The sequence below is a fragment of the Blennius ocellaris genome (assembly GCF_963422515.1).
Source record: "Blennius ocellaris genome assembly, chromosome: 7".
Classification (NCBI taxonomy): Eukaryota; Metazoa; Chordata; class Actinopteri; order Blenniiformes; family Blenniidae; genus Blennius; species Blennius ocellaris.
In genome coordinates, this window is record NC_137656.1 from 29,133,936 (window position 1) to 29,158,634 (window position 24,699).

A 24,699-nucleotide genomic window follows, 5' to 3' on the forward strand; every position below is an offset into this window, starting at 1 on the left:
CAGGCATTTCCCCAAACCTCCACATAGTGGATGAGATGTGGGACAATGAATTATTGAACAAAAATGCTTTATTATCCAACAAATCCTTTACTTTGTATCATACAAGAACTCCCAGCTCACCACCAATAGACAGGTATCTGAAGAAGAGCCAGCCAGAGATCAGGGGCTCTTTGGCGTTGCGGGGGGGCTTCTCCATGATATCCAAATCGGGGGGGTTGAAGCCCAGAGCGGTGGCGGGGAGGCCATCCGTCACCAGGTTGACCCAGAGCAACTGAACGGGGATCAGAGCTTCGGGGAAGCCCAGAGCCGCGGTGAGGAAGATGCTAGCAGGACCAAGAGCTCCAGTTAGCCGACCAGACACGAGCACAGCCTGTAATTCATTTACCCCAACACTCACCACACCACCTCGCCCACGTTGGAGGAGATGAGGTATCTGATGAACTGCTTCATGTTATTGTAAATGGCTCGGCCTTCTTCCACGGCTGCCACGATGGAGGAGAAGTTGTCATCAGCGAGGACCATCTCGGAGGCCGACTTGGCCACGGCGGTGCCGGAGCCCATCGCAATGCCAATTTCAGCCTTTTTTAGGGCCGGAGCATCGTTCACGCCGTCTCCCGTCTGTAAATAAAACAAAAACAGAGACCAGGTTTCACTTCTGAGCTTCACGAGGAACTAACACAAAGACCAGGATGTTTCTCAGCAAACTTCACATGCCAGTCTCTACCTATTCCAGCACATCACAATGGAGGCAAACTCTGAAGAGCGTTTATGCAAGGAGATCCGACCATATCCTCACATCTCCTCTGGCCAAGCTGAGGGTGTTTAAAGACAGGCAGACGGCTGCTAAGACAGCATGTTGTATTGCACGTCGACGTTGAAATAAATCCAGTTAACAAAACAGTGAGCAAAATGGTGTATGTAAACAACGGAGGGGTATGGCCGAGGAGATATTTAAATATTGCAGGTAAGTCAAGAGTGGAGATGGTCACTGACCAATCAGCAGACGGCTGAGTTGTGGCTCCTGCTCCCAGACTCATTCCTCGGTGCTTGGTACCTCAACAGAGGGGGAGCGGAAAATCCTAACCGGTGGTCGCGGGTTCTTTCTGGACCATCCACAACCTTCTCAGGCAGAGCATGAGAAAACCCACCCTGCGATGTCCTCGCACAGAAAGTGCAGTGGAGCCGTGGCTAAAACTGTGCAGGGTTCAGGACTGGTGTTGTAAACAAACATCATAATGATGAAATGTAAAACACCCGTTTACCTTTCTAGACTTTCCTAGGGTCTCATGAATTTCAGCGTTAACCACGGGATCATGACTGAAAACTTTCTCGTGAAAAGTAATTAACAATCACAGAATGTTTGTCAGTCAGCGATGGTGCATCAGACTTCCAGCCGGAACACCTTCAAGACGGCTGCACAGTGAGGAGCTCCCGACAGAACCAAAGTAATCAAGAGATTTACTCCAATATCAACCGAAGAAATCAACCAGAACTGAAGCATAAAGAAGGGGAATACGGCTTCTGCCATGGAAAGTAAAAAGAAGTCAAGAGAAGATTTGCACGACGCTAATGGCTAACGTGAATGTGAACTCGTATTCAGGTCATGACAGGCATGAAGGAGCCATGGCCGACCCGGAGCAGATCTCACCACAAATCAGGTAGATGAAGGGTGTGGCCATCCTGATATCCAGTGCTCTGAATGTATGAACACATATCTAATATGAACACAAGAATGGTTTGTCTTAGTTATTTGCAACGATTACAGGCACAATTATAAGCCTCCTTAATGTGTATGTTCCTCCTGGCAGTGACTGGTCTGTTATTAGTACGTATCTGAAATAAGTCTCCCCCTTGAACTGCTACCTTATCGTGGCGGGGGAGTTTGAGTGAATGATCCTTGGAGCTATGTTTTCAGGGGTCTTTATGCCCCCCAGTAGGGTCTCCCAAGGCAAATAGGTCCTCGGTGATGAGTCAGACTAAAAGCAGTTCAACACACCCCTATGGACAAACACCGAAAGAGAGGAGAGATGTCGCCCTGTAAGATGCAACCGGGGCCCCACCCTGGAGCCCCACCCTAGAGCCCCACCCTGGAGCCAGGCCCGGGGTCGAGGCTCGTACGCGAGCGCCTTGTGGCCGGGTTCTTGCCCGCGGGACCCGGCCGAGCTCAGCCCAAAGGGACGACGCGGGCCCCTCCTCCTCATCCTCCTGTGGACCCACCACCTACAGAGGCTGCCGTAGGGGTCGGGTGCAGTGTGGATTGGGTGGCAGTCGACGGCAGGGGCCTCGACGACCCGATCCCCGGACACAGAATCTGGTGTTCAGGACATGGAATGTGACCTTACTGGGGGGGAAGGAGCCCGAGCTTGTGAGGGAGGCTGAGAGATACCGTCTAGATATAGTCGGGCTCACCTCCACTCACAGCTTGGACTCTGGAACCCAGCTCCTCCACAGGGGCTGGACACTCCACTTCTCTGGAGTTGCCCGCGGTGTAAGGCGGCGGGCTGGAGTGGGCTTGCTTATTGCCCCACAGCTCAGCCGCCATGTGTTGGAGTTCACCCCGGTGAACGAGAGGGTTGCGTCCCTACGCCTTCAAGTAGGGGACAGGTCTCTGACTGTTGTCTCGGCCTATGCACCGAACAGCAGCTCAGAGTACCCAACCTTCTTGGAGTCCCTGGGAGGGGTGCTGGATAGTGCCCCAACTGGGGACTCCATTGTTCTCCTGGGGGACTTCAACGCCCACGTGGGCAATGACAGTGAGACCTGGAAGGGGGTGATTGGGAGGAACGGCCTCCTGATCTGAACCCGAGCGGTGTTCTGTTATTGGACTTCTGTGCCAGTCACAGTTTGTCCATAACGAACACCATGTTGGAGCACAGGGGGGTCCATAAGTGCATGTGACACCAGGACACCCTAGGCCAGAGGTCAATGATAGACTTTGTGGTCGTGTCATCTGATCTCTGGCCACGTGTCTTGGACTGCCGGAGCAGGAGTTTGGTTCACATTGCCGGCAGTAAGTCGGACCTGTTCCCAGTGCATGTTGGCCTCCGGCAGGGGTGTCCTTTATCACCGGTTCTGTTCATCACATACATGGACAGAATCTCTAGGCACAGCCAGGGACTGGAGGGGTCCAGTTTGGGGACCACAGGATCTCATCTCTGCTATTTGCAGATGATGTGGTTCTGTTGGCTTCATTGAACCTGGACCTTCAGCGTGCACTGACACGGTTCGCAGTCGAGTGTGAAGCAGCTGGGATGAGGATCAGCACCTCTAAACCCGAGGCCATGGTTCTCCACCAGAAAAAGGTGTCTTGCCCCCTCCAGGTCGGTGGAGTGTCCTTGTCACAGGTGGAGGAGTTCAAGTATCTTGGGGTCTTGTTCAGGAGTGGGGGGAAGATGGAGCGTGAGATCGACAGGCGGATCGGTGCAGCGTCTGCAGTTATGTGGTCGTTGTATCGGTCCGTCGTGGTGAAGAAGGAGCTGAGCCAAAAGACCAACCTCTCGATTTACCGGTCGATCTTCGTTCCTACCCTCACCTATGGTCATGAACTATGGGTCATGACCGAAAGAACCAGATCCTAGATACAAGCGGCTGAAATGAGCTTCCTCCGTAGGGTGGCTGGGCGTCACCCTTAGAGATAGGGTGAGGAGCTCAGTCACCCTTAGAGATAGGGGGAGGAGCTCAGTCACCAGGGAGGAGCTCAGTCACCAGGGAGGAGCTCAGTCACCTTAGAGATAGGGGGAGGAGCTCAGTCACTCTTAGAGATAGGGTGAGGAGCTCAGTCACCCTTAGAGATAGGGTAAGGAGCTCAGTCACCCTTAGAGATAGGGTGAGGAGCTCAGTCACCCTTAGAGATAGGGTGAGGAGCTCAGTCACCCTTAGAGATAGGGTGAGGAGCTCAGTCACCCTTAGAGATAGGGGGAGGAGCTCAGTCACCCTTAGAGATAGGGTGAGGAGCTCCTCACCCTTAGAGATAGGGTGAGGAGCTCAGTCACCCTTAGAGATAGGGTGAGGAGCTCAGTCACTCTTAGAGATAGGGGGAGGAGCTCAGTCACCCTTAGAGATAGGGTGAGGAGCTCAGTCACACTTAGAGATAGGGGGAGGAGCTCAGTCACCCTTAGAGATAGGGTGAGGAGCTCCTCACCCTTAGAGATAGGGTGAGGAGCTCAGTCACCCTTAGAGATAGGGTGAGGAGCTCAGTCACTCTTAGAGATAGGGGGAGGAGCTCAGTCACCCTTAGAGATAGGGTGAGGAGCTCAGTCACTCTTAGAGATAGGGTGAGGAGCTCAGTCACCCTTAGAGATAGGGTGAGGAGCTCAGTCACTCTTAGAGATAGGGTGAGGAGCTCCTCACCCTTAGAGATAGGGGGAGGAGCTCAGTCACCCTTAGAGATAGGGTGAGGAGCTCAGTCACCAGGGAGGAGCTCGGAGTAGAGCCGCTGCTCCTCCACATCCAGAGGAGACAGATGAGGAGGCTCAGGCACCTGTCTCAGATGCCCCCCGGACAGGTGACTTTAATACTCGATTAAATCCAAAATTGGACTCTTCAAATGGAAATTGAGTTACAAAACAAATTTGTGAAAGAATTGTGAATTTCATGAATGAATTATGAATTGTGGATGTGTGGAAGGATACAAATCCAACCGGTCATGTCTACACACATTACTCATCAGCACATGATGTAAATACCTGGATAGACTATTTTTTATGTTTAAACAAGACATCCATACGTCAGTAGATTGTGCTAATAAGTCCATTGAGTTCAAATGGCAGTGGAGGTTCAGAGTAGCTCAAATCAGACTTCATCAACTCTCAGACTTCGTACCATAGCTGTGATCTCATCAAACCCCTGCAGGAACTCCACGATCTTTGACTTGTGGGACGGCTCCACCCGGGCGAAGCACCGGGCGTGAGTGACGGCCTCCCGCTGGTCGTACGGCGTCAGCTCATCAAACTCTCGGCCGGTGAAGGCCATGCGCTCCACGTCATCGTCCTCGGCCAGGATGCCAATGCGACGGCAGATGGCCACGGCCGTGCCTTTGTTGTCTCCAGTGATCATGATGACGCGGATGCCCGCCTGGCGGCACAGCGTGATGGAGGCAGCCACCTCCTGCCGGGGAGGGTCCAGCATGCCCACACAGCCTACGAAGGTCAGGTCAGACTGGGGAGAGACAAGGATGGAGTTGTAAATTCTCATTTTTAAGAGAGGCAAATAGAGATTTAATGAGACTGACCAATTCTCAAAAATCACTGTCACTCGGGCCCCTTTACAAGACATCTAAAGATAAAATGCATATTTTTTGTTGTATACTTCAGAAAAGTTTTCCATTTACACAGCAACATAAAAAAAAAACAAACATGTTAGTTTCCATAGCAACAACAGAAATGCTCAAAACAATGTGGTTTTCATGTTGGCACTGTTGGGTTGTTTTTATGAGGAAACCACACGCGTGTAGCAGAGAACGACACGCTATGAACATCACCAATGGGAGAACTCAGGCATTCTAGTGGACCAAGCTGGATTGTTAATACGGTGACTGTCGTCATGAAAGTACCAGGAGAAAATGGACTGGGAGTCGTGACGTTGATTACTGGTGACTGTCCATCCTGGTTTAGGCAGAGATTGGTGTCATGGGTGTTCATCCCATAAATCTGGGTGTCCAAATGTATCTTCTTAACAGTTTTCTCCTGGACATTTTTGCTGATGCATCCAATATAGTTTCTTGCTTTGTTAGAAAACTTATTTTCATTGGTGATGGTTTTCACTTGTACCTGTACCTGTACCTGTACCTGTACCAGACCCCCCTCACCCCAAACTTCACACATGTACTAGTTTATTTCCCCTGTCGTTTCTCGTTGCTTCTATCTGAAGCCAAAACTGAGTGGCTATAGACTCTTATTAGTGTTTAATAGAATCTTAGATCTGATTGGTTCTCTGCAGGCCTCCTATAACTCAGTCCAACACTTTACAATGTCAAATAGTTTCTATTCTCCTCTTATTAGTGTTTAATAGAATCTTAGATCTGATTGGTTCTCTGCAGGCCTCCTATAACTCAGTCCAACACTTTACAATGTCAAATAGTTTCTATTCTCCTATTATAATAGAATCTTAGATCTGATTGGTTCTCTGCAGGCCTCCTATAGCTCAGTCCAACACTTTACAACGTCACAGTCACACATTAAGTGGTGATGGAACAAGAATATTGTCAATACTTTGATCAAAATCAGCAGTTTCACAGCAAAACATATTTTATTCTTCAATGTAAAACATAAATAATGTGCTGTTACCCAAACGTGTCAACATTTTGGAAATGAAACATTTCATAGACATTCTGCATATAGAATTCTTCACCATTTTGGAAAGACAATTTGTCCAAATTCCTCCTCCTCTGCCCCAAAAGTTGAACGGACCAGGATGAGTCCGAGAATCAAGAACCAATCAGAGGCTGCCTTTCAAAAGGTTCATACCACATGGTATCAATTGACAACAGATGAAAAAACAAAAACAGATGAATTTAAGCAAAATTAGCCAGTGCCGAGTGGTGACGGTCATTATACGTATACATTAAACGTCCACTATTTTCTCGGGCCGTCTTTTCCAAAAATTGATGGTCCAAACGACGGCTGGACGGCGGCTGCCTAAAGCCATGTTGTCCATCATGTACAGGAAACCAGTTCCTATGGTCCTGGTGACCAGTTGCAGCATTTCAAAAAGTTGCATTTTCAGTGGCTCCGAGAGCCGTCGTCACGTAAAAGGGCCCCGAAAACACAACGGACGTTTTGGGTTTTCACTTGAAAATGTTAATGAACGGGCCGAAATGTCTTTTAAGGGAAGGAAATATCAAATGCGTGTTGATTTAAGAGATTTGAGATAATTTGAGATAATTAAGAGAAATTAAATGGCTTCTTTTCATCAAATGACCTTCATTGTCATAAATATTTGTAGGAGAAGTATTTGGTCACACTTAGTGGTGACAGGGAGATTGTTTTGGTTCTTAAAATGACCAAAAATTGTCATTAACGCTTAAAGTTTAATACCAAAAGGATAAATAATGATTATCCAAACAAAAGCTAAAAATGTTCCCTTTTAAAAATACACACATGTATATTTAATATTTTTAATTGTATTTATATTCAATTCTAGTCTTATTATTAAGTTTTATTTCAAGTATTTTATGAGTTTTTTCTGGTTAATTAAGAAATTGATGAAATGCACAAGAAGCTGAGGGAGACGATTAAACAAGTTCATCCTTCTTCCTGCTCCTTTTCCTTTATGTACATTATGACTTGTACGTATCAAAGACACATTCTCGTGTCTCTTCTGCTTTGACTTGTTCATTTAAATGTTTTTTTTAATTTGTGTTTGCGTTGGTGGTTTTTTACACGTTTGAAACAAATACAAATATCAACATTTTATTGATCAATCTTATCTTGTATTCATTGCGTCCTGCTCCTAACTTGTTCATCTCAAACATCTCTGCAGTTCTTTTAACTCACTAATCTTCACAGAAGGTTGTTCAGAAAAGCAAGCTGGGTCTCACCTCGTACTCGGAGAACTTGGCCGTGTCTGACAGCACCATGTCGGCCATCTTGGGTGGGTTGTCCCGCGTGGCCAGGGCGAGACACCTCAGCGTGTCGCGGCCCGTCCCGTAGTCCCGGATCACCGCCATGATCTTCTCCTTGATGTTGTGGTTGAGGGGGACTTTGCTGTTTCCCAGCCTCACGTGGGTGCACCTCTCCATGACCCCCTCCGGGGCCCCCTGCGGGGCACAGCACAGTCTGCAACACCAGCAGGGAGGAGGGACGCTCCTACACCCGCCCGGCTCTCTGCGTACCTTCACAAACATTTTACCCATGGAGGAGCGGGACTTGTTTGGGCTGCAGTAGACCGACATGGACTTCCTGTCCCTGGAGAACTCCAGCGTGAACTCCTTCCTCATCAGCTGTTTGATCACCTGACGGGACAGGAAGCATGAGACGGGTGAGAAGGTCCTGTTGAGCTGGACGGGGAGCGCTGGAGGAGTCCCTGTCTCTCACCACGTTGCAGGCGTTGGCTCGCTCAATCTTGGACAGATTGTTGACTTCCGTGTCAAACACGTTCATCTTCTCCACCAGGCAGGTCAACGCCGTCTCGGTGGCCTCGCCCACCTTCTCGTACACGCCCTTCACCTGAGATGCACGAAAATAAAGACGTTTTTCAAAGAAATATACAACAGCTTATGTGTAATTTCTGCAAAATAAACAACAAAAACACAGAAGACTGGCCTCATGTCGTGACGCCATTTTTGCAACATCCTCATTTTCCTAACCTTTAATCACATTTACAGTTTTGTTACAACAAACAACATTTATCTGAATAGAAGTTTTTCCTGGAAAAAGTGGTCTGGAAAGTGGATCTCTGAAAATCAATGTTCCATACAAAGAAGAATAAAAACTAAATGTTTATTTACAGAAATGCTGTACCGGGGACACTGAAGAGCTTTGTCTCCAAATAGCCAGTCAGAAGTTGTGTTCTAGAACAAAGTCCACATTGGGAGCTGCGTGGCCTCTCCGGTCCAGGCTGCTCAACACCAGCCGGGACTTCATGACCTCAATGAGCTGGACACCAGGGAGCGCTTTTCAAAACTGCTCATGTTGAACCAGCAACTATTAACTTTAACAGCACTGTTGTCTTCTTGTTCAAAACTGGGTTTTTTTAGTAACCTCGAATTAATAACTGGAGACACAGAGTGTCTCCTATTATATTTGTTCACCAATGCCGTCATATTTTCTGTTATGGAGGTTAGAGATCAAATGATGCAGACCACATTAGATAGTGGTGTTTTCTAACTTAACCATGTGAAACACATGTTAAACTGTCCTTGGTCCAAAAAGAGATCTAATTCTCAGCAGCTCCGAATCATGTCTGCCTCTTGACCATCAAGAAATGAGCTCGGGCTTGTTTTTCACCATGTGGGCCTTACATAGTGAATTTCTGCTGCTTTCGCTTTGTTCCTGGACCTGTCAATCAAATGGTTCTGGAGGAATGGAGGTGTAGAAGGATAGAAGGAGGAATGGAGGTGTAGACTGATAGAAGGAGGAATGGAGGTGTAGAAGGATAGAACGAGGAATGGAGGTGTAGAAGGATAGAAGGAGGAATGGAGGTGTAGAATGATGGAATGAGGAATGGAGGTGTAGAAGGATAGAATGAGGAATGGAGGTGTAGAATGATAGAACAAGGAATGGAGGTGTAGAAGGATAGAACGAGGAATGGAGGTGTAGAAGGATAGAAGGAGGAATGGAGGTGTAGAATGATAGAACAAGGAATGGAGGTGTAGAAGGATAGAATGAGGAATGGACGTGGAGAATGATAGAAGGAGGAATGGAGGTGTAGAATGATAGGAGGAATGGAGGTGTAGAATGATAGAAGGAGGAATGGAGGTGTAGAAGGATAGAATGAGGAATGGAGGTGTAGAATGATAGAAGGAGGAATGGAGGTGTAGAATGATAGGAGGAATGGAGGTGTAGAATGATAGAAGGAGGAATGGAGGTGTAGAAGGATAGAATGAGGAATGGAGGTGTAGAATGATAGAAGGAGGAATGGAGGTGTAGAATGATAGAAGGAGGAATGGAGGTGTAGAATGATAGAACAAGGAATGGAGGTGTAGAAGGATAGAACGAGGAATGGAGGTGTAGAAGGATAGAAGGAGGAATGGAGGTGTAGAATGATAGAACAAGGAATGGAGGTGTAGAAGGATAGAATGAGGAATGGACGTGGAGAATGATAGAAGGAGGAATGGAGGTGTAGAATGATAGAAGGAGGAATGGACGTGGAGAATGATAGAAGGAGGAATGGAGGTGTAGAATGATAGAAGGAGGAATGGAGGTGTAGAATGATAGAAGGAGGAATGGAGGTGTAGAATGATAGAACAAGGAATGGAGGTGTAGAAGGATAGAACGAGGAATGGAGGTGTAGAAGGATAGAAGGAGGAATGGAGGTGTAGAATGATAGAACAAGGAATGGAGGTGTAGAAGGATAGAATGAGGAATGGACGTGGAGAATGATAGAAGGAGGAATGGAGGTGTAGAATGATAGGAGGAATGGAGGTGTAGAATGATAGAAGGAGGAATGGAGGTGTAGAAGGATAGAATGAGGAATGGAGGTGTAGAATGATAGAAGGAGGAATGGAGGTGTAGAATGATAGGAGGAATGGAGGTGTAGAATGATAGAAGGAGGAATGGAGGTGTAGAAGGATAGAATGAGGAATGGAGGTGTAGAATGATAGAAGGAGGAATGGAGGTGTAGAATGATAGAAGGAGGAATGGCGGTGTAGAAGGATAGAATGAGGAATGGAAGTGGAGAATGATAGAACAAGGAATGGAGGTGTAGAATGACAGAAGGAGGAATGGAGGTGTAGAATGATAGAAGGAGGAATGGCGGTGTAGAAGGATAGAAGGAGGAATGGCGGTGTAGAAGGATAGAATGAGGAATGGAAGTGGAGAATGATAGAACAAGGAATGGAGGTGTAGAATGATAGAAGGAGGAATGGAGGTGTAGAAGGATAGAATGAGGAATGGAAGTGGAGAATGATAGAACAAGGAATGGAGGTGTAGAATGACAGAAGGAGGAATGGAGGTGTAGAATGATAGAAGGAGGAATGGAGGTGTAGAATGATAGAAGGAGGAATGGCGGTGTAGAAGGATAGAATGAGGAATGGAAGTGGAGAATGATAGAACAAGGAATGGAGGTGTAGAATGACAGAAGGAGGAATGGAGGTGTAGAATGATAGAACAAGGAATGGAGGTGTAGAATGACAGAAGGAGGAATGGAGGTGTAGAATGATAGAAGGAGGAATGGCGGTGTAGAAGGATAGAATGAGGAATGGAAGTGGAGAATGATAGAACAAGGAATGGAGGTGTAGAAGGATAGAATGAGGAATGGAGGTGTAGAATGATAGAATGAAGAATGGAGGTGTAGAATGATAGAACGCTGCTCTAAAGCCGTTTATAATAGAAACCTACGTAAACACGCTGATTAAAGTTCTCTTTCACATGAAGACATTAAAAGACTTGTTTTATGGCTAAACAAATCCAGCTTTCATTTACAGTAGCATGTAGTTTGTTTAGTAGTTGCTGATGAACCAAAAGTGTGGCTTCATTATAAAGTTCTGTGGTAGAAAATAGCGGAGCGCCCCCTGCTGCCTCATGCAGACCTCAGCGGTCATTATGCCACACAAGACCTGGAAGTTAACTGAGTTACAATCATGTTTGTCACGTTTGATGGTAGTTTTATAGTAGCTTGTCAAGTTTGATGGTAGTTTTATAGTAGCTTGTCACGTTTGATGGTAGTGTTATAGTAGTTTGTCACGTTTGATGGTAGTTTCATAGTAGTTTGTCACGTTTGATGGTAGTTTCATAGTAGTTTGTCACGTTTGATGGTAGTGTTATAGTAGTTTGTCACGTTTGATGGTAGTTTCATAGTAGTTTGTCATGTTTGATGGTAGTTTTATAGTAGTTTGTCACGTTTGATGGTAGTTTTATAGTAGTTTGTCACGTTTGATGGTAGTTTCATAGTAGTTTGTCATGTTTGATGGTAGTTTTATAGTAGTTTGTCACGTTTGATGGTAGTGTTATAGTAGTTTGTCATGTTTGATGGTAGTTTTATAGTAGTTTGTCATGTTTGATGGTAGTTTTATAGTAGTTTGTCACGTTTGATGGTAGTGTTATAGTAGTTTGTCATGTTTGATGGTAGTTTTATAGTAGTTTGTCATGTTTGATGGTAGTTTCATAGTAGTTTGTCAAGTTTGATGGTAGTTTCATAGTAGTTTGTCACGTTTGATGGTAGTTTTATAGTAGTTTGTCACGTTTGATGGTAGTTTCATAGTAGTTTGTCATGTTTGATGGTAGTTTTATAGTAGTTTGTCACGTTTGATGGTAGTGTTATAGTAGTTTGTCATGTTTGATGGTAGTTTTATAGTAGTTTGTCATGTTTCATGGTAGTTTTATAGTAGTTTGTCATGTTTGATGGTAGTTTTATAGTAGCTTGTCATGTTTGATGGTAGTTTTATCGATCAGAAAGAAACACTGCGCTGAGGTCCACCATGATGTCATCTTCAGTAACAGGAAACGCTTAAGGCACAATGCGGAGGCACGAGACGTGAAAGTGGGCGGAGCCTTGGGCAGAGTGTCATTTAGCCTCGCTGTTCACTTTGAGAGCGACGCTAGCTAACGGGACGACTAACCATGTTTTAAACAACGCATACTTTAGGGTTGGGTAGCCAACGGCGGCTTGAGGACTTAACCAGTGTTAACCTAACCCAGTCTTGAACAACCGGGCCCAGATGGTTCTACACAGTGCTGACATCACATTTCTTTGGGGCCTTTTGGACTGCAAACTGTTTTGTCTCTGCACGTCACAGGAAGCAGCCTAGACCCTAGACTACAGTCTGCTGATTATCAACATTTGTGTACATTGTGTACATTCACAGTTTAGAGTAAACGTGGGCTGCAGACCTCGTTGAAGTCGAGAGAAGAGTCGTTACACAGAGCGCAGATGGTGGCCAGTTCCACCAGGGCGTCGTGCTGGGAGGTTTTCACCAGTTCACCATCCTGGTAACTGAGGACAAGAATATGTATGATCCATTCTGGTCGTCATGGTTCGTCTGGAGGCCGTGTCAGTACTCACACTTCTCCCTCAGGAGCGTAGGTGGAGCCTGTGATGGTGAACTCTGACAGGGAGCAGCCGTCACCATCAGCCTTGTTGAGAATGAACATCTGCAAGTCACAGGAGAGCAGGTCAGACGTCAACAAGCCATGTCATCCAAGAAACTAAACTGTTGTCTTTGTCTTGGTGTGCATGCACAGAGCGCAACCAATTTAGTAGTACTAGACAATTCCTGTTCACCTTTGACGTCACAGACCTCGGGATACTCCAGGAAGGAGGTTGAACAATCTGAGTATTGAACCATGAACTCTGAGTCGACTGACTGTGAGATGGGAAACTCAGAGTTTCCGGTTCCAGAACAGCTGATCTGAATGAGTTCAATCAACTCTCAGTATGTGAACCTTGAGTTAAGCTCATGAACAACCACAGTGAAAAGCTTCATCAATGGAGCCCCGATATCTTCTGCTGTAAAAGTCCCGGCGCTGCAGCAGCAGAGGATACATATATATATATATACATGCGCTGATTGTACAGCATTGATTTAAATTGATGTAGGCTTTTAAATAAAAAAAATAATTCATTCAGTAGCCCCTTCAAGTAGTAATTGAAACCAGTAACAAAATGTATTTGAACTGGGTGGATTAATGACATTTTAATTAAAGTTTAATATTTTATTAACTATGTTTGAGGAAACTGCTAGTTTCTGTAGTGATGCAGCAGGTGGCAGCAAAGACCAACAGAAGCTGAGGATTACAAGCTCCAGTGTGTGTGTGTGTGTGTGTGTGTGTGTGTGTGTGTGTGTGTGTGTGTGTGTGTGTGTGTGTGTGTGTGTGTGTGTGTGTGTGTGTGTGTGTGTGTGTGTGTGTGTGTGTGTGTGTGTGTGTGTGCACCAGGCTGGGTGGCCTGCTGCCTAATGTGAAGGAGGGTGTTCAGTTTGTCTGTGTAAGTAAACAGAAGAGGCTGCCAGGGAGGCAGACTGAAAAGAAGCTGCAGTGCCAGTTCGGCTCCTGCAGGACAACACACACACACACACACACACACACACACACACACACACACACACACACACACACACACACACACACACACACACACACACACACACACACACACACACACACACACACAGACGACATGATGGTCAAATTGTGGTTTGAACATGAGAACCTGATGCTCCCTCTGTTCTCTTCAGCTCTAGACCACTGAGGTTGATTACTAATTCTATACAGAACAATAGTTGTGTAAAAATAACTTCCATGGTTGATTATGTGAGGTAAATACCACCTGAGGATAAGAAGGACACTTAAAAACAAGGTAAGAAGTCGAGTTTTCATACTTTTTATTCCTTTGAAATGTGATCGCTTTTATTTGATATAAATGTTTGTTTATAATATATGAACAGAAATCTTTATCTCTCTGGAGTTTACAAACTAATTAGCATGCCTATTTCTAATGTGGTCTGCACGTCCTGATGGTAAACTGTTGTTTTCAGTGACTCATCACTGCTCAGTGGACAAGAGACCTAAACAATCAGTATAACCTGCAAATAATGCCACTATTTTAATTCAGACGGTGTAGTTTGTCGGGAACAGGCAACTAAAGAGGATTAAAGTTTAACAAATGCTCACATGTTATTTCCATGTGGGGCCCAGCAGCACTGTGGTGCCGCTCAGACACAGTGAGGAGGAGGAACTCCAGCTACGACTGGCTGCTTTGCAGCGCCATGACGCAAGGTCAGTTATGCAACAGCAGCCCTGCAAGTCATTCAACGGCTCCGTGTGGATTAGAGAGCAGCGATAGCGAGGGCTCTTCTTGTTGAATAACCTGAACACCTGATGAGAAGGAGACCCGTACTGTCTCCGGCTCCTGGGCCTGCACGGGGAGGATTCGTGCATTTCCACTGACAGCACATACTGAAAGTGAGTGAAGCAGCTGCCACCTGGTTCATGGTGCAGGACAGCAGACAGGACGAGGCACTGACCAGCAAGTTGAGACTATTGCATTTAAACATAGGTTTAGTCATTCCTGACTGAATATTTGGTCCCTTCGTTGTACTCGTTGTGGTTAATCCCCTTGTTCTAGATATTGGCTGTGATGGTGAAGGTCGTGGTGGTTCAGGTTCCAGTTCAGTTCATAGTGGCTAAAGGAAGGTGCTAGCATGTGTTAGCGACATGAGCCAGTTCACTTGTTGGAATTGTTTCATGGTGAAGGACGTGTGACACTCACTCTGCAGACGGACATCTGGTTGGTGGTCAGCGTTCCCGTCTTGTCGGAGCAGATGACGGAGGTGCAGCCCAGCGTCTCCACGGAGGGCAGGCTGCGGACGATGGCGTTCTTCTTGGCCATGCGGCGGGTGCCCAGGGCCAGGCAGGTGGTGATGACGGCCGGCAGGCCCTCGGGGATGGCGGCCACGGCCAGCGCCACGGCAATCTTGAAGTAGTAGACGGCCCCGCGGATCCAGGAGCCGCCGTGAACGGGGTCGTTGAAGTGTCCGATGTTGATGATCCACACGGCGATGCAGATGATGGAGATGACCTTGGACAGCTGCTGGCCGAACTCATCCAGCTTCTGCTGCAGGGGCGTCTTCTCCTGCTCCGTGGCCGCCATCTCGTCACGGATCTTACCTATCTCCGTGTTCACACCGGTGGCCACCACCACGCCCACCGCCTTCCCCGCTGCGATGTTGGTACCCTGAAACACAAAGTCACATCCCCCATATAACCTCGCACTTCTTTAAGGAACAAAGAGAGCGGAGTTCTCCGGGAAGTTCATGAAAAACCACAAATACAAAGAAACAAACAAAGGTGAAGTCCTGAGAGCTCAACAAGGTGAGAAGGTGTAGAGAGGATCTTACAGAGAAGAGCATGTTCTTCTTGTCCTGGTTGACGGCTCGAGGGTCGGGCACAGGGTCGGTGTGTTTGATCACAGAAACAGATTCACCTAAAAACAATCAAGTTCAATCAGCTGCAACCTGATCTGAGAAACAAAGTACAGCCAGCCAGTCTTCACACCTCCATACAGATCCATCATGCTGTGTCATACATGAACGTTTCAGCTCAAACCTGCTCACAGGGAAACAACGTCAGAAGGAGCTTTCTCAGAAGATCCATCCATCAATGGTGACATTAGCTTATATCAGGTTAGAGACACGGAAACTTCATCATGAGGATGAAACTCAGGTTTCTCATGACAAAGACTGAGGGCCCTGGCTGGACCAGGCCAGGGGGCCAATGCAGCCCAGGCTCCTCTGGAGGGGGCCGGACTCCCAAAGGAGTGAGAGAAAAACCTCTATAGTTAAACTGGGAAGTGTTTCTTTACTGGGGGGCAGAGATATGTGATGACAAGGCCGAGTTTGAAATATGACTACAATCTCAACATAGACAATTCTAATGATACATAGATATATACAGAGATAAATGATAGATAGATAGATAGATAGATAGATAGATAGATAGATAGATAGATGATTAGATGAAGTATTATTCATACTGATGATTATTAATATTATCATCTTTGTTATGATTGTTACACTGACTATTAATAATGTCAATATTGTATTTATTTACTGTTTTTCTTTCTTCTCTATGCTCTTATTATTATTATTGGTACTAACATTGTATCATTGTCTTTTAAAATGTATGACTATTATTATTAATTCGTTAGTAATTCAGACAGGCAGAGAAAAGGAAGCCAGGCTTTACCGGTCAGGATGGACTGGTCCACTCTCAGAGTCGTAGATTTGATGGAACAGATGCGGATGTCAGCAGGGACTTTGTCTCCAACTATAAATAAAACATTCACAAATTACAGAAAATGCACAAACAACAGAGACAAGAAAGAAAGAAAAGTAAGTGTTGAGGCAGAAGCTTGACTGGATTAAAGAGAAGAAAATCAACACAGCACAGATTGTGTCGGGGAAAGAGTCGTGTCATTGGTGTGACTGAACATTCACTGAGAAACAGACATGATGTCCAGCTCCTTACATTCTGAAGTATTATTGTGCCAATCACTCACTGAAAATGCTATTGAATTCATTACATTTCAAATTTTAAACAACAAATGCACTTTACAATATTGGTACAAAAACCTTTCCACAGGCTTATTGAGATATATTTCACAGTTTCAATGTATTGATTTGCCTTCATCTGTGCTCTGGTCTAGTCACTTTGTGCAGAAATGTTTTAAAGTACAATAAAGTGTGTTCCCCTTCAGACGTCGTTGAGGACTGTACTGCTTATATAAAAACAAACAATATTATATTCTTTCTAAACAATACATTTTCCTATGGTGACCAAGGCATAATACTTTCATTTACATTACTTTTCATTTAATTTGACCTTTTTTTTGAAACTACTTAAGTTTAGTTTTTCCAGCAGTCTATATCTAGTTCAACCTTTGTTTTCACAAGTTTTGGCAAGTGATAGTTGTATTTTGATCATTTGTAAATTCATATGAAAGACTTTGGACAATAAAAACTTGTAATAAATAAAGAAGCATTCATCAATCAAATGAGACAGTACAGAAGAAAACCACTTTTACAAAGAGCTTCTATATAAAAAAGCACATTAAACTCTGAACTTCATGTTTGATTTGAAACAAAAAGAACTGAGACAGAATTAAATAAGCTTCACTTTTACATAACTGTGGTAATGTGTAGTATTAGTGGGTTTATATATGCCAGCTGTAGAGATGTGGACACATCCCACCGTGAACTGTGTATGTAAGTTTGTGTACATGCCATGTACATGTGTAAAGGTTGTTATGATGTTACATCTGAAATCATGTTTCTTTCTCGCGTTGATGCAGTTCTGCTGAGTAACGACACGAAGTGAGTCTGCTGAGTACATCATTCTCTCTGAGTACAATACTCCAGTCTTAGCTAGTAGCTCCTTCTTTAATGCATCAATAGTTTTCTCTGTTTTTACCCTTCTAACCAATACTTGTTTTCCTCTTCATTATTTAAACATCCATTTTTGTCCAATACAAAGACTGGAAGGTGATCAGTGATATCATTTATCATTAATCCGCTGACTGGATCACATTCTATTTCATTAGAGAAAATGTTGTCAATCAAAGTAGCACTATGGGTTGTTTTTCTACTCAGTTTAGTTATTAGAGGAAACAGACCTATACTGAATAAAGTATTTATAAATTCATCCTTTTTTATGTTTATTTGGGTTTAACAGATGGATGTTAAAATCTCCCCCCACAAACATGACTTTCTGATTTGAACCTGAAAAGTGTTCCTCCATCCAGTTAGAAAAACATCTGTATCAGAGCCAGGTGTTCTACAAATACAACTCACCACAATATTTGTCTTTTTTGCCTTGTAGTTTCTACAGTAAGGCCTTGAAGTGTATCGTCCCCCACCATAGTCTTGATTTCCATCACTTTGTAACTCTAGTTAGAGTCTATAAACAGTGCTACACCCCCAACATGCTTATTTCTTCTGATCAAACTTAGAAATTCATAACCATCAATAGAAAATTCAATTTCTCTGTCATTATGAATCCATGTTTCTGTTATTAAAATGACACTGAGTGGTTTAGAAAACTGTAGCTCTTGATGTGGTCAAAGTTTCCATAGAGGCTTCGACTATTGAAGTTGATTACAGAGAATGCCTTAATGTTCTTAAGTTTACTATTGTAAAGAACCTGTGTATAATATTGACAGTCATTAATCGCTCTAGTAAAGAAGTTATTTTCAGGGTCGATGTCGATCTCAGTGGTTGTAAATCATACTGTGAGAATGTAAAGTCCAGGTTCTTTGTTTCAGGAATTCTCCTCAATGAAAGATCCGAGTCGGTGCTTCCTGTTGTACTATATGTGGAATTATGTGCTTCTACATACCAGAATCCAGCAGTTTTTCCTGATGTTTACACTGGATTTGGATTTGAAAAACTGCTGGATTCTGTTCATGACAATGTGTTGCTGTTTGGACATGTTTTACGCTCAAAACACCACAAAGCAACGCAGCAAAGAGCAAGCTTTGCAAAGCAGTGCAGCAACGTGGATGTTATCAAATCCGTTACCCAGCAGGTGGCGCTCTGCCGCCAGACGTCAGTGTTTTAAAACTGCAGCTCTCCAGGAGAAGCTCTGACATCAGAACAATGAGCAGCAGCTCCTCCAGGCTGTAGCAGGAGATTCACACCTCAGTGAAGCTGCGTCCTCCTCCACACTAAACTCCCTGGAAATAGTCCCAATGGTTGGAGCTGCTTAGAGCGGAAACATTGTGTGAGTGCTGCTTGATGAAGAATTTCTCCAGGATTAATACAGTGATTGAGGGTTTAAAGATAGAACTAGTTTATTAGAGACCATGACGTCACTCAGACCCCCACATTGTCCTAATGCAGTGGTTGTCACGCCCCCCCTAGAGGACAAACATTTTTTCACCCCCCCCCCCCGAATTGTACTACCATTGAGAACCTGATAATATTTATTTATTGATCTGTATAAACCACTGTATGATTTGCTGGCACCAGCATTCTGCATACAATCGCCTGATTATCAAAATAAATCAATAAAATGAGCTGGAGGCCCTTTTTTTATCATTCAAGCATGAATAAAGACACTAATACTGAAAGTTGCGCCTGCCTCACGCCCCCCCTGACACCCCACCACGCCCCCCCAGGGGGGCTCGCCCCACCATTTGAGAAGCACTGTACTAATGGAACTAAAATACTTTGTACTGCTTCCTTTTCTCATCTTCTACTAACCTCAAGTTGTCTGTAGAGAGAAAACATGCAAACATTTCATATTTTACTGTAGAGAGGAGTTTAATACAGCCTCATATAAAATCAACAATAATCATAATAATAACATTAAAGCAAACACAGCTCTGGGATCAGAATAGTGTTGATAGATAGATATTATGGGATCAGAAGTGAAAAAACGTGGATGGTGCTTCCCGAGTCCCTGTTGATAAAAGACCCTCTTTTGAGCTGTTTCATTGTGGTGTTCCATCAGTTACTGGGAGGAATATGCGCTACAATCTGGGTGTCACTGATTCTTAAAGGGAACTGATTGATAAACTAATGACGTGCAGAAGAAGCATCAATAGAATTTTTAAGGTAGTAAATGAGTGAAAATTCAAACACAGTGTGTGAGGATTTAAAACGTGATATGTTGACTCTACTGCAGTCAGAAACTGAGAATTGGTGTGAATTAAACCAGTTTTACAGGCTGGATGCAGCGAAACACAACAGCAGAGTGGAGCTGCTGTCGCAGCCAGGAAACAGAAGGAGAACCAAAGAAAGAGGAGGAAGTGAACGACTTGTGAGCCATAAAGGGCCTGTCTCAAATGAAAAGGTTAATTTGGGTACGTTGGGATTGCAGTGACCTAATTCAGCTTCCTTATGGTACATAAAGGTTGATGGAAATGGGGAAAGGGCTCAGGGTATGGCACAGATCCACGGGCGGCGTCTAAAAATGTAAATCGAGTCACTTTGTCACAAAAGACTTCAGGAATACAATAAAGTCAGAATCCATGGAAACCAACATCAGTGTGCCAAATATTCAGCAATCAAACAGAAACCTGAATACCAACAATGATTGATTCCATGTACCGGCATCCAGGTCCCATCAGAGAGGAGACACGCACCGTAATTCAAAGCCAGCCTGGAAATAACACCAACAATGCCTGACACCGAGAAAAGGGAAATGTGTTTCAATGAATCTCCAGAACCGCCGAACGGGTTAAAAAGCTTCTCCCTCGTCATTGTCAACCAGTAGAAGAGACGCTTCCCCTCTGCTTCAGGCATTTCTGATAAGATCTGAAACAAGAATAACCTTCACACGCAATGGACATTTGTTTTGAAGTGGTTGAAGTGGTCATTCACGTCACACACAAACTCTGGGTGTCTGTTTTAGCCGGCAGTTGAAACTCACCAATGTTTAAAAGTTACTCTGCCAGAATCGAACACACGAAAAATGCTAAATTTAGGGTCTCGTTTTAGCTGCTGATGTACATCTGAAATGTGTTTCAATACTGTTCTAAAGGAAATCCATCATTACACTCATACAGACATCTCAGCACTTCTATCTCACGGAACATCCAATTTGTTTGACATCTTGCGGTAACGGAAACTCCCAAAGATTCCCTGCATATTAGTTGTTTTTTGTTGTGTCAAGTAAAGTGGCTGCAGTTGGATAAAAAACAGTTTTTGAGTCTGTTTGTTCTTGTTTAATGCTCTGGAACAGTGTCGTGATGGCAGCAGTTCAAACAGGGAGTGAACCGTCCATGATGATATTTTGTTCTTCAGTTTGGAGAGAGCAGCTAAAAACCTTCTGAGCCATTCTAATGACCCCCTGGAGTGCTTTCCTCTGTACTACTGTCCTGAGCAGTGCCATACATTACTCCAGTACGCCAGGATGCTCTCGATCAGTGTTTTTCAACCTTTTTGAATCAAGGCACACTTTTTTCTTTGGAAAACTCTGGAGTCACACCACCACCTGAAAATGTTAAAAAGTTAAACTCTGTAGCCTCTATTAACAATATAAAGTCTTTCTCATCAAAGTTTGATCAACAGGAATCCAGTAAATCCAGAAACCAAGGACTTTTTTTAATAGTGCCTCCCTCAGTGTGAAACCTGGACCTGATGGATGAAGAGCTGAGATCCTGGTTTTCAAAAACTTCTCCATCACTGTCACTGACACAGTACTTTGATACAAGATGGTAGCAGGAGGTGGAGATGAACCACACTGACGTCTGTCACTTTACATTTCACCGGCAAAGTTCTGTGCTGTCGCTGTGAGAGCAAAGGTTTTTTAGAAAATAATGTGAAATTGGATAATTTCCCACGGCTCAGCTGACGATCTGGAGGAAACACCAGTGTTCCGCGGAGCAGCAGCTGAAAAACACTGCTCTAGATCAGGGGTCAGCAACCTTTAATGCTCAAAGATCCATTTGGTCCCGTTTCTCACTGAACACAACACCCAAAGAGCCGCACACATTTTATTTTGACAGTCCCACAGGAAGACCATGCCAGGACGACACTACTCACCAGTCTTTTATTTTGACAGTCCCACAGGAAGACCATGCCAGGAGGACACTACACACCAGTCTTTTATTTTGACAGTCCCACAGGAAGACCATGCCAGGAGGACACTACACACCAGTCTTTTATTTTGACAGTCCCACAGGAAGACCATGCCAGGAGGACACTACACACCAGTCTTTTATTTTGACAGTCCCACAGGAAGACCATGCCAGGAGGACACTACACACCAGTCTTTTATTTTGACAGTCCCACAGGAAGACCATGCCAGGACGACACGACACACAAAACCTTCTTCACTGCTGGTTGACAACTTACAACTAATAAACTAAACTACATGAACTAAGCAACAAAAACACAACACAATTATTACCAACACTACAAACCTAACATAACCCACAATAATTACATTTAAAACACGACAAACAGAAACTCCCATGATGCATTGCAGCTCTCAGCTCCTTTATTGCTACACATTATTAAAATGGAAGATAAATGTGGGAGATGTGGATTGTTAGAACCATGAGTGTGATGGTGTGTCTTTAATGTCCTGTAGTTGTTGTGTAATTCACTAGAATGTTCCGTCACTCTCAACAAGTCTGGAATGAACCTCCTGGAACTGTCGGCTTTTACTGTGAAAGGTACAGGAAGCTCCCAGCTTCAGACACCAGTTGAGCCGCTGTCTGGGTGGCTTTGCCTCCTTACGTCCCTCTCTGGGTGGCCTTGCCTCCTTACGTCCCTCTCTGGGTGGCCTTGCCTCCTTCCGTCCCTCTCTGGGTGGCTTTGCCTCCTTACGTCCTTCTCTGGGTGGCCTTGCCTCCTTACGTCCCTCTCTGGGTGGCCTTGCCTCCTTCCGTCCCTCTCTGGGTGGTTTTGCCTCCTTACGTCCTTCTCTGGGTGGCTTTGCCTCCTTACGTCCCTCTCTGGGTGGCTTTGCCTCCTTACATCCCTACATCCCTCTCTGGGTGGCTTTGCCTCCTTACGTCCCTGTCTGGGTGGCCTTGCCTCCTTACGTCCCTTTCTGGGTGGCCTTGCCTCCTTACGTCCCTCTCTGGGTGGCTTTGCCTCCTTACATCCCTACATCCCTCTCTGGGTGGCTTTGCCTCCTTACGTCCCTCTCTGGGTGGCTTTGCCTCCTTACATCCCTACATCCCTCTCTGGGTGGCTTTGCCTCCTTACGTCCCTCTCTGGGTGGCCTTGCCTCCTTACGTCCCTCTCTGGGTGGCCTTGCCTCCTTGCGTCCCTCTCTGGGTGGCCTTGCCTCCTTACGTCCCTCTCTGGGTGGCCTTGCCTCCTTCCGTCCCTCCAGGATGAAGTGCAGTGTGACGGAGGCTCCAGGAGCCTCAGTGGAGGGCCAAAGAGCCGCGGGGTGCCGGCCCCTGGTCTAGATAGCACACTGATAGGAGGATCCCAGCAGTCTCTGCAGGGTGTTGTTCTTCCTCAGCACCCTCAGTCTCTGCTAGGCCTTCTTGTCCGGCCCTGTGGTGTTCAGGTCCAGGTCAGGTCCTTCTCAATGTGGACACCCAGGAAATGAAGGTCAGCTACCCTCTCCACACAATCCCTGCCAATGTTCAGAGGCCTTATGTCCCCCTCTTTCTTCCCCAAATCCAAGATGACCTCCTTGGTGTTGGAGGTGTTGAGCAACAGATTGTTTTTTCCACACCAACCAGTCAGTTGCTCCACCTCATCCCTGCAGGCCAGGACATGCAGGACACCACTGCAGGCCCAGAACTAAAGAGCCCTTGTTGTGCCTCATCCCCCCTCGAGATTAGTCCCCCCACCATGCTGCCATCTGCAAATTTCACGTTGGTGTTAGTGTGGTGAAGGGGGGTGCAATGGTGGGTGGAGGGGGGGACTCGGCCGGTGCTGAGGTTAAGAGCTGTAGATGTGTGTGAGCCCATTCTCAGCCTCTGACCGCCACCAGACAGGAAGCTCCTGATCAACATGCAAATAGCATCGGGAGACCATGTCCAGCAGTTTGCCCACCAGTCTGTAGGGAGGGTGGTGCTGAACGTGGAGCTGGACGTAGCTCCCCTGCTGATCCAGGTGAGACAGCGCAGCATGGAGGATTGTCCTGTACGCAAACAAGGGAGGATAGATGTTCTATGACCCCGTATCAGGTTTTCAAAGCCCTTCATCGTCGCGGGGGTGATGAAGAGTAGGGAGGTGGGATTTCTTGGGCAGAGGGACTACGAAGGAGGGTTTCAGGCAGAGACAGACTACAGCTGAGAGACGGACGGCTGGGAGACTGAGGCCTCCATTCCACCACAGTACGTGGCGGAGAGGCAGTTATGGGATGGCAAAGCACATCCAGACCCAACTCTGTTGTGAAGAGCAGCGTCCAGCTCCTGCTGAAGCTCCGCCTCCTGTTCCTGAGAGGAGCGTCCGTATCTCGTTAAAAGACCACCACGTTATGTTGCGTGCCAACGTTTCAATAAACCCAGTTAACAAAACAACCAGTGAACAATTGAGAATTTTTCACAATTAGCATTATTTATTTCCTGCATCACAACAACAGTTTCTCTGCTTTTCTTACACTTCTCACACACTTTGAAGCCCATATTTGATCATTTCCAGACTAAGTTCTTGCAATGTAGTTTTTTCATATTGGCTACACTTTACTTGCACAGTTAAAGTCCCAGTGAAATGTAACACTCTATGATGCAAAAAACGATAGTTGGGGTACAACTTGAAAGGTTCCTCCGACTCTGCCCCACTACTGTTGTCGCATAACAAAGTAATTTGAATTTTTAATCTCCAGCCAACGAAATCGGGGGAATCCTTCTCCTCCGTGGCCATTGTGGGCGGAGCCTATGTGTGACGTCACGAGTTGGACACGATCTCAATCTGTTGTGTGGCGTTCATATTGGCTTGCGTTGTTTCCCGTCTTAAATATCAACATTTTTACAGTGTTTTGAAGTTACAGTTGGTGTTTTATGAGCCTTGACGAAAGATTAAGCCTGGAAGAGACCAGAGAGGAGAAAAGGAGGGAAACAATATCCAATGTGGCAGGATAAAGGACACGCTGGAGCTCAAGGTGAACTTGTCTTTTATTTCACAACCAC

The 24,699-nt window shown here is 45.4% G+C and overlaps 1 protein-coding gene across 2 annotated transcripts in view; it reads right to left on the reverse strand.

Moving 5' to 3' along the window:
- Positions 1 to 24,699, reverse strand: part of atp2a2a (ATPase sarcoplasmic/endoplasmic reticulum Ca2+ transporting 2a) — a 73,171-nt gene that overhangs the window by 5,479 nt on the left and 42,993 nt on the right. Inside the window, exons 6-16 of one of the 2 annotated variants that reach the window (XM_080499311.1) lie at positions 16,341 to 16,421; positions 15,494 to 15,579; positions 14,866 to 15,330; positions 12,661 to 12,749; positions 12,489 to 12,591; positions 8,034 to 8,165; positions 7,832 to 7,951; positions 7,538 to 7,756; positions 4,822 to 5,157; positions 398 to 618; positions 121 to 323 (exon numbers count right to left, since the gene is read on the reverse strand). In XM_080499311.1, coding sequence (XP_080355437.1) covers positions 121 to 323; positions 398 to 618; positions 4,822 to 5,157; positions 7,538 to 7,756; positions 7,832 to 7,951; positions 8,034 to 8,165; positions 12,489 to 12,591; positions 12,661 to 12,749; positions 14,866 to 15,330; positions 15,494 to 15,579; positions 16,341 to 16,421 — 2,055 coding nt within the window. Of the gene's footprint in view, positions 1 to 120; positions 324 to 397; positions 619 to 4,821; positions 5,158 to 7,537; positions 7,952 to 8,033; positions 8,166 to 12,488; positions 12,592 to 12,660; positions 12,750 to 14,865; positions 15,331 to 15,493; positions 15,580 to 16,340; positions 16,422 to 24,699 lie in introns of both variants that reach the window. The other variant, XM_080499312.1, reaches the window with a different exon arrangement.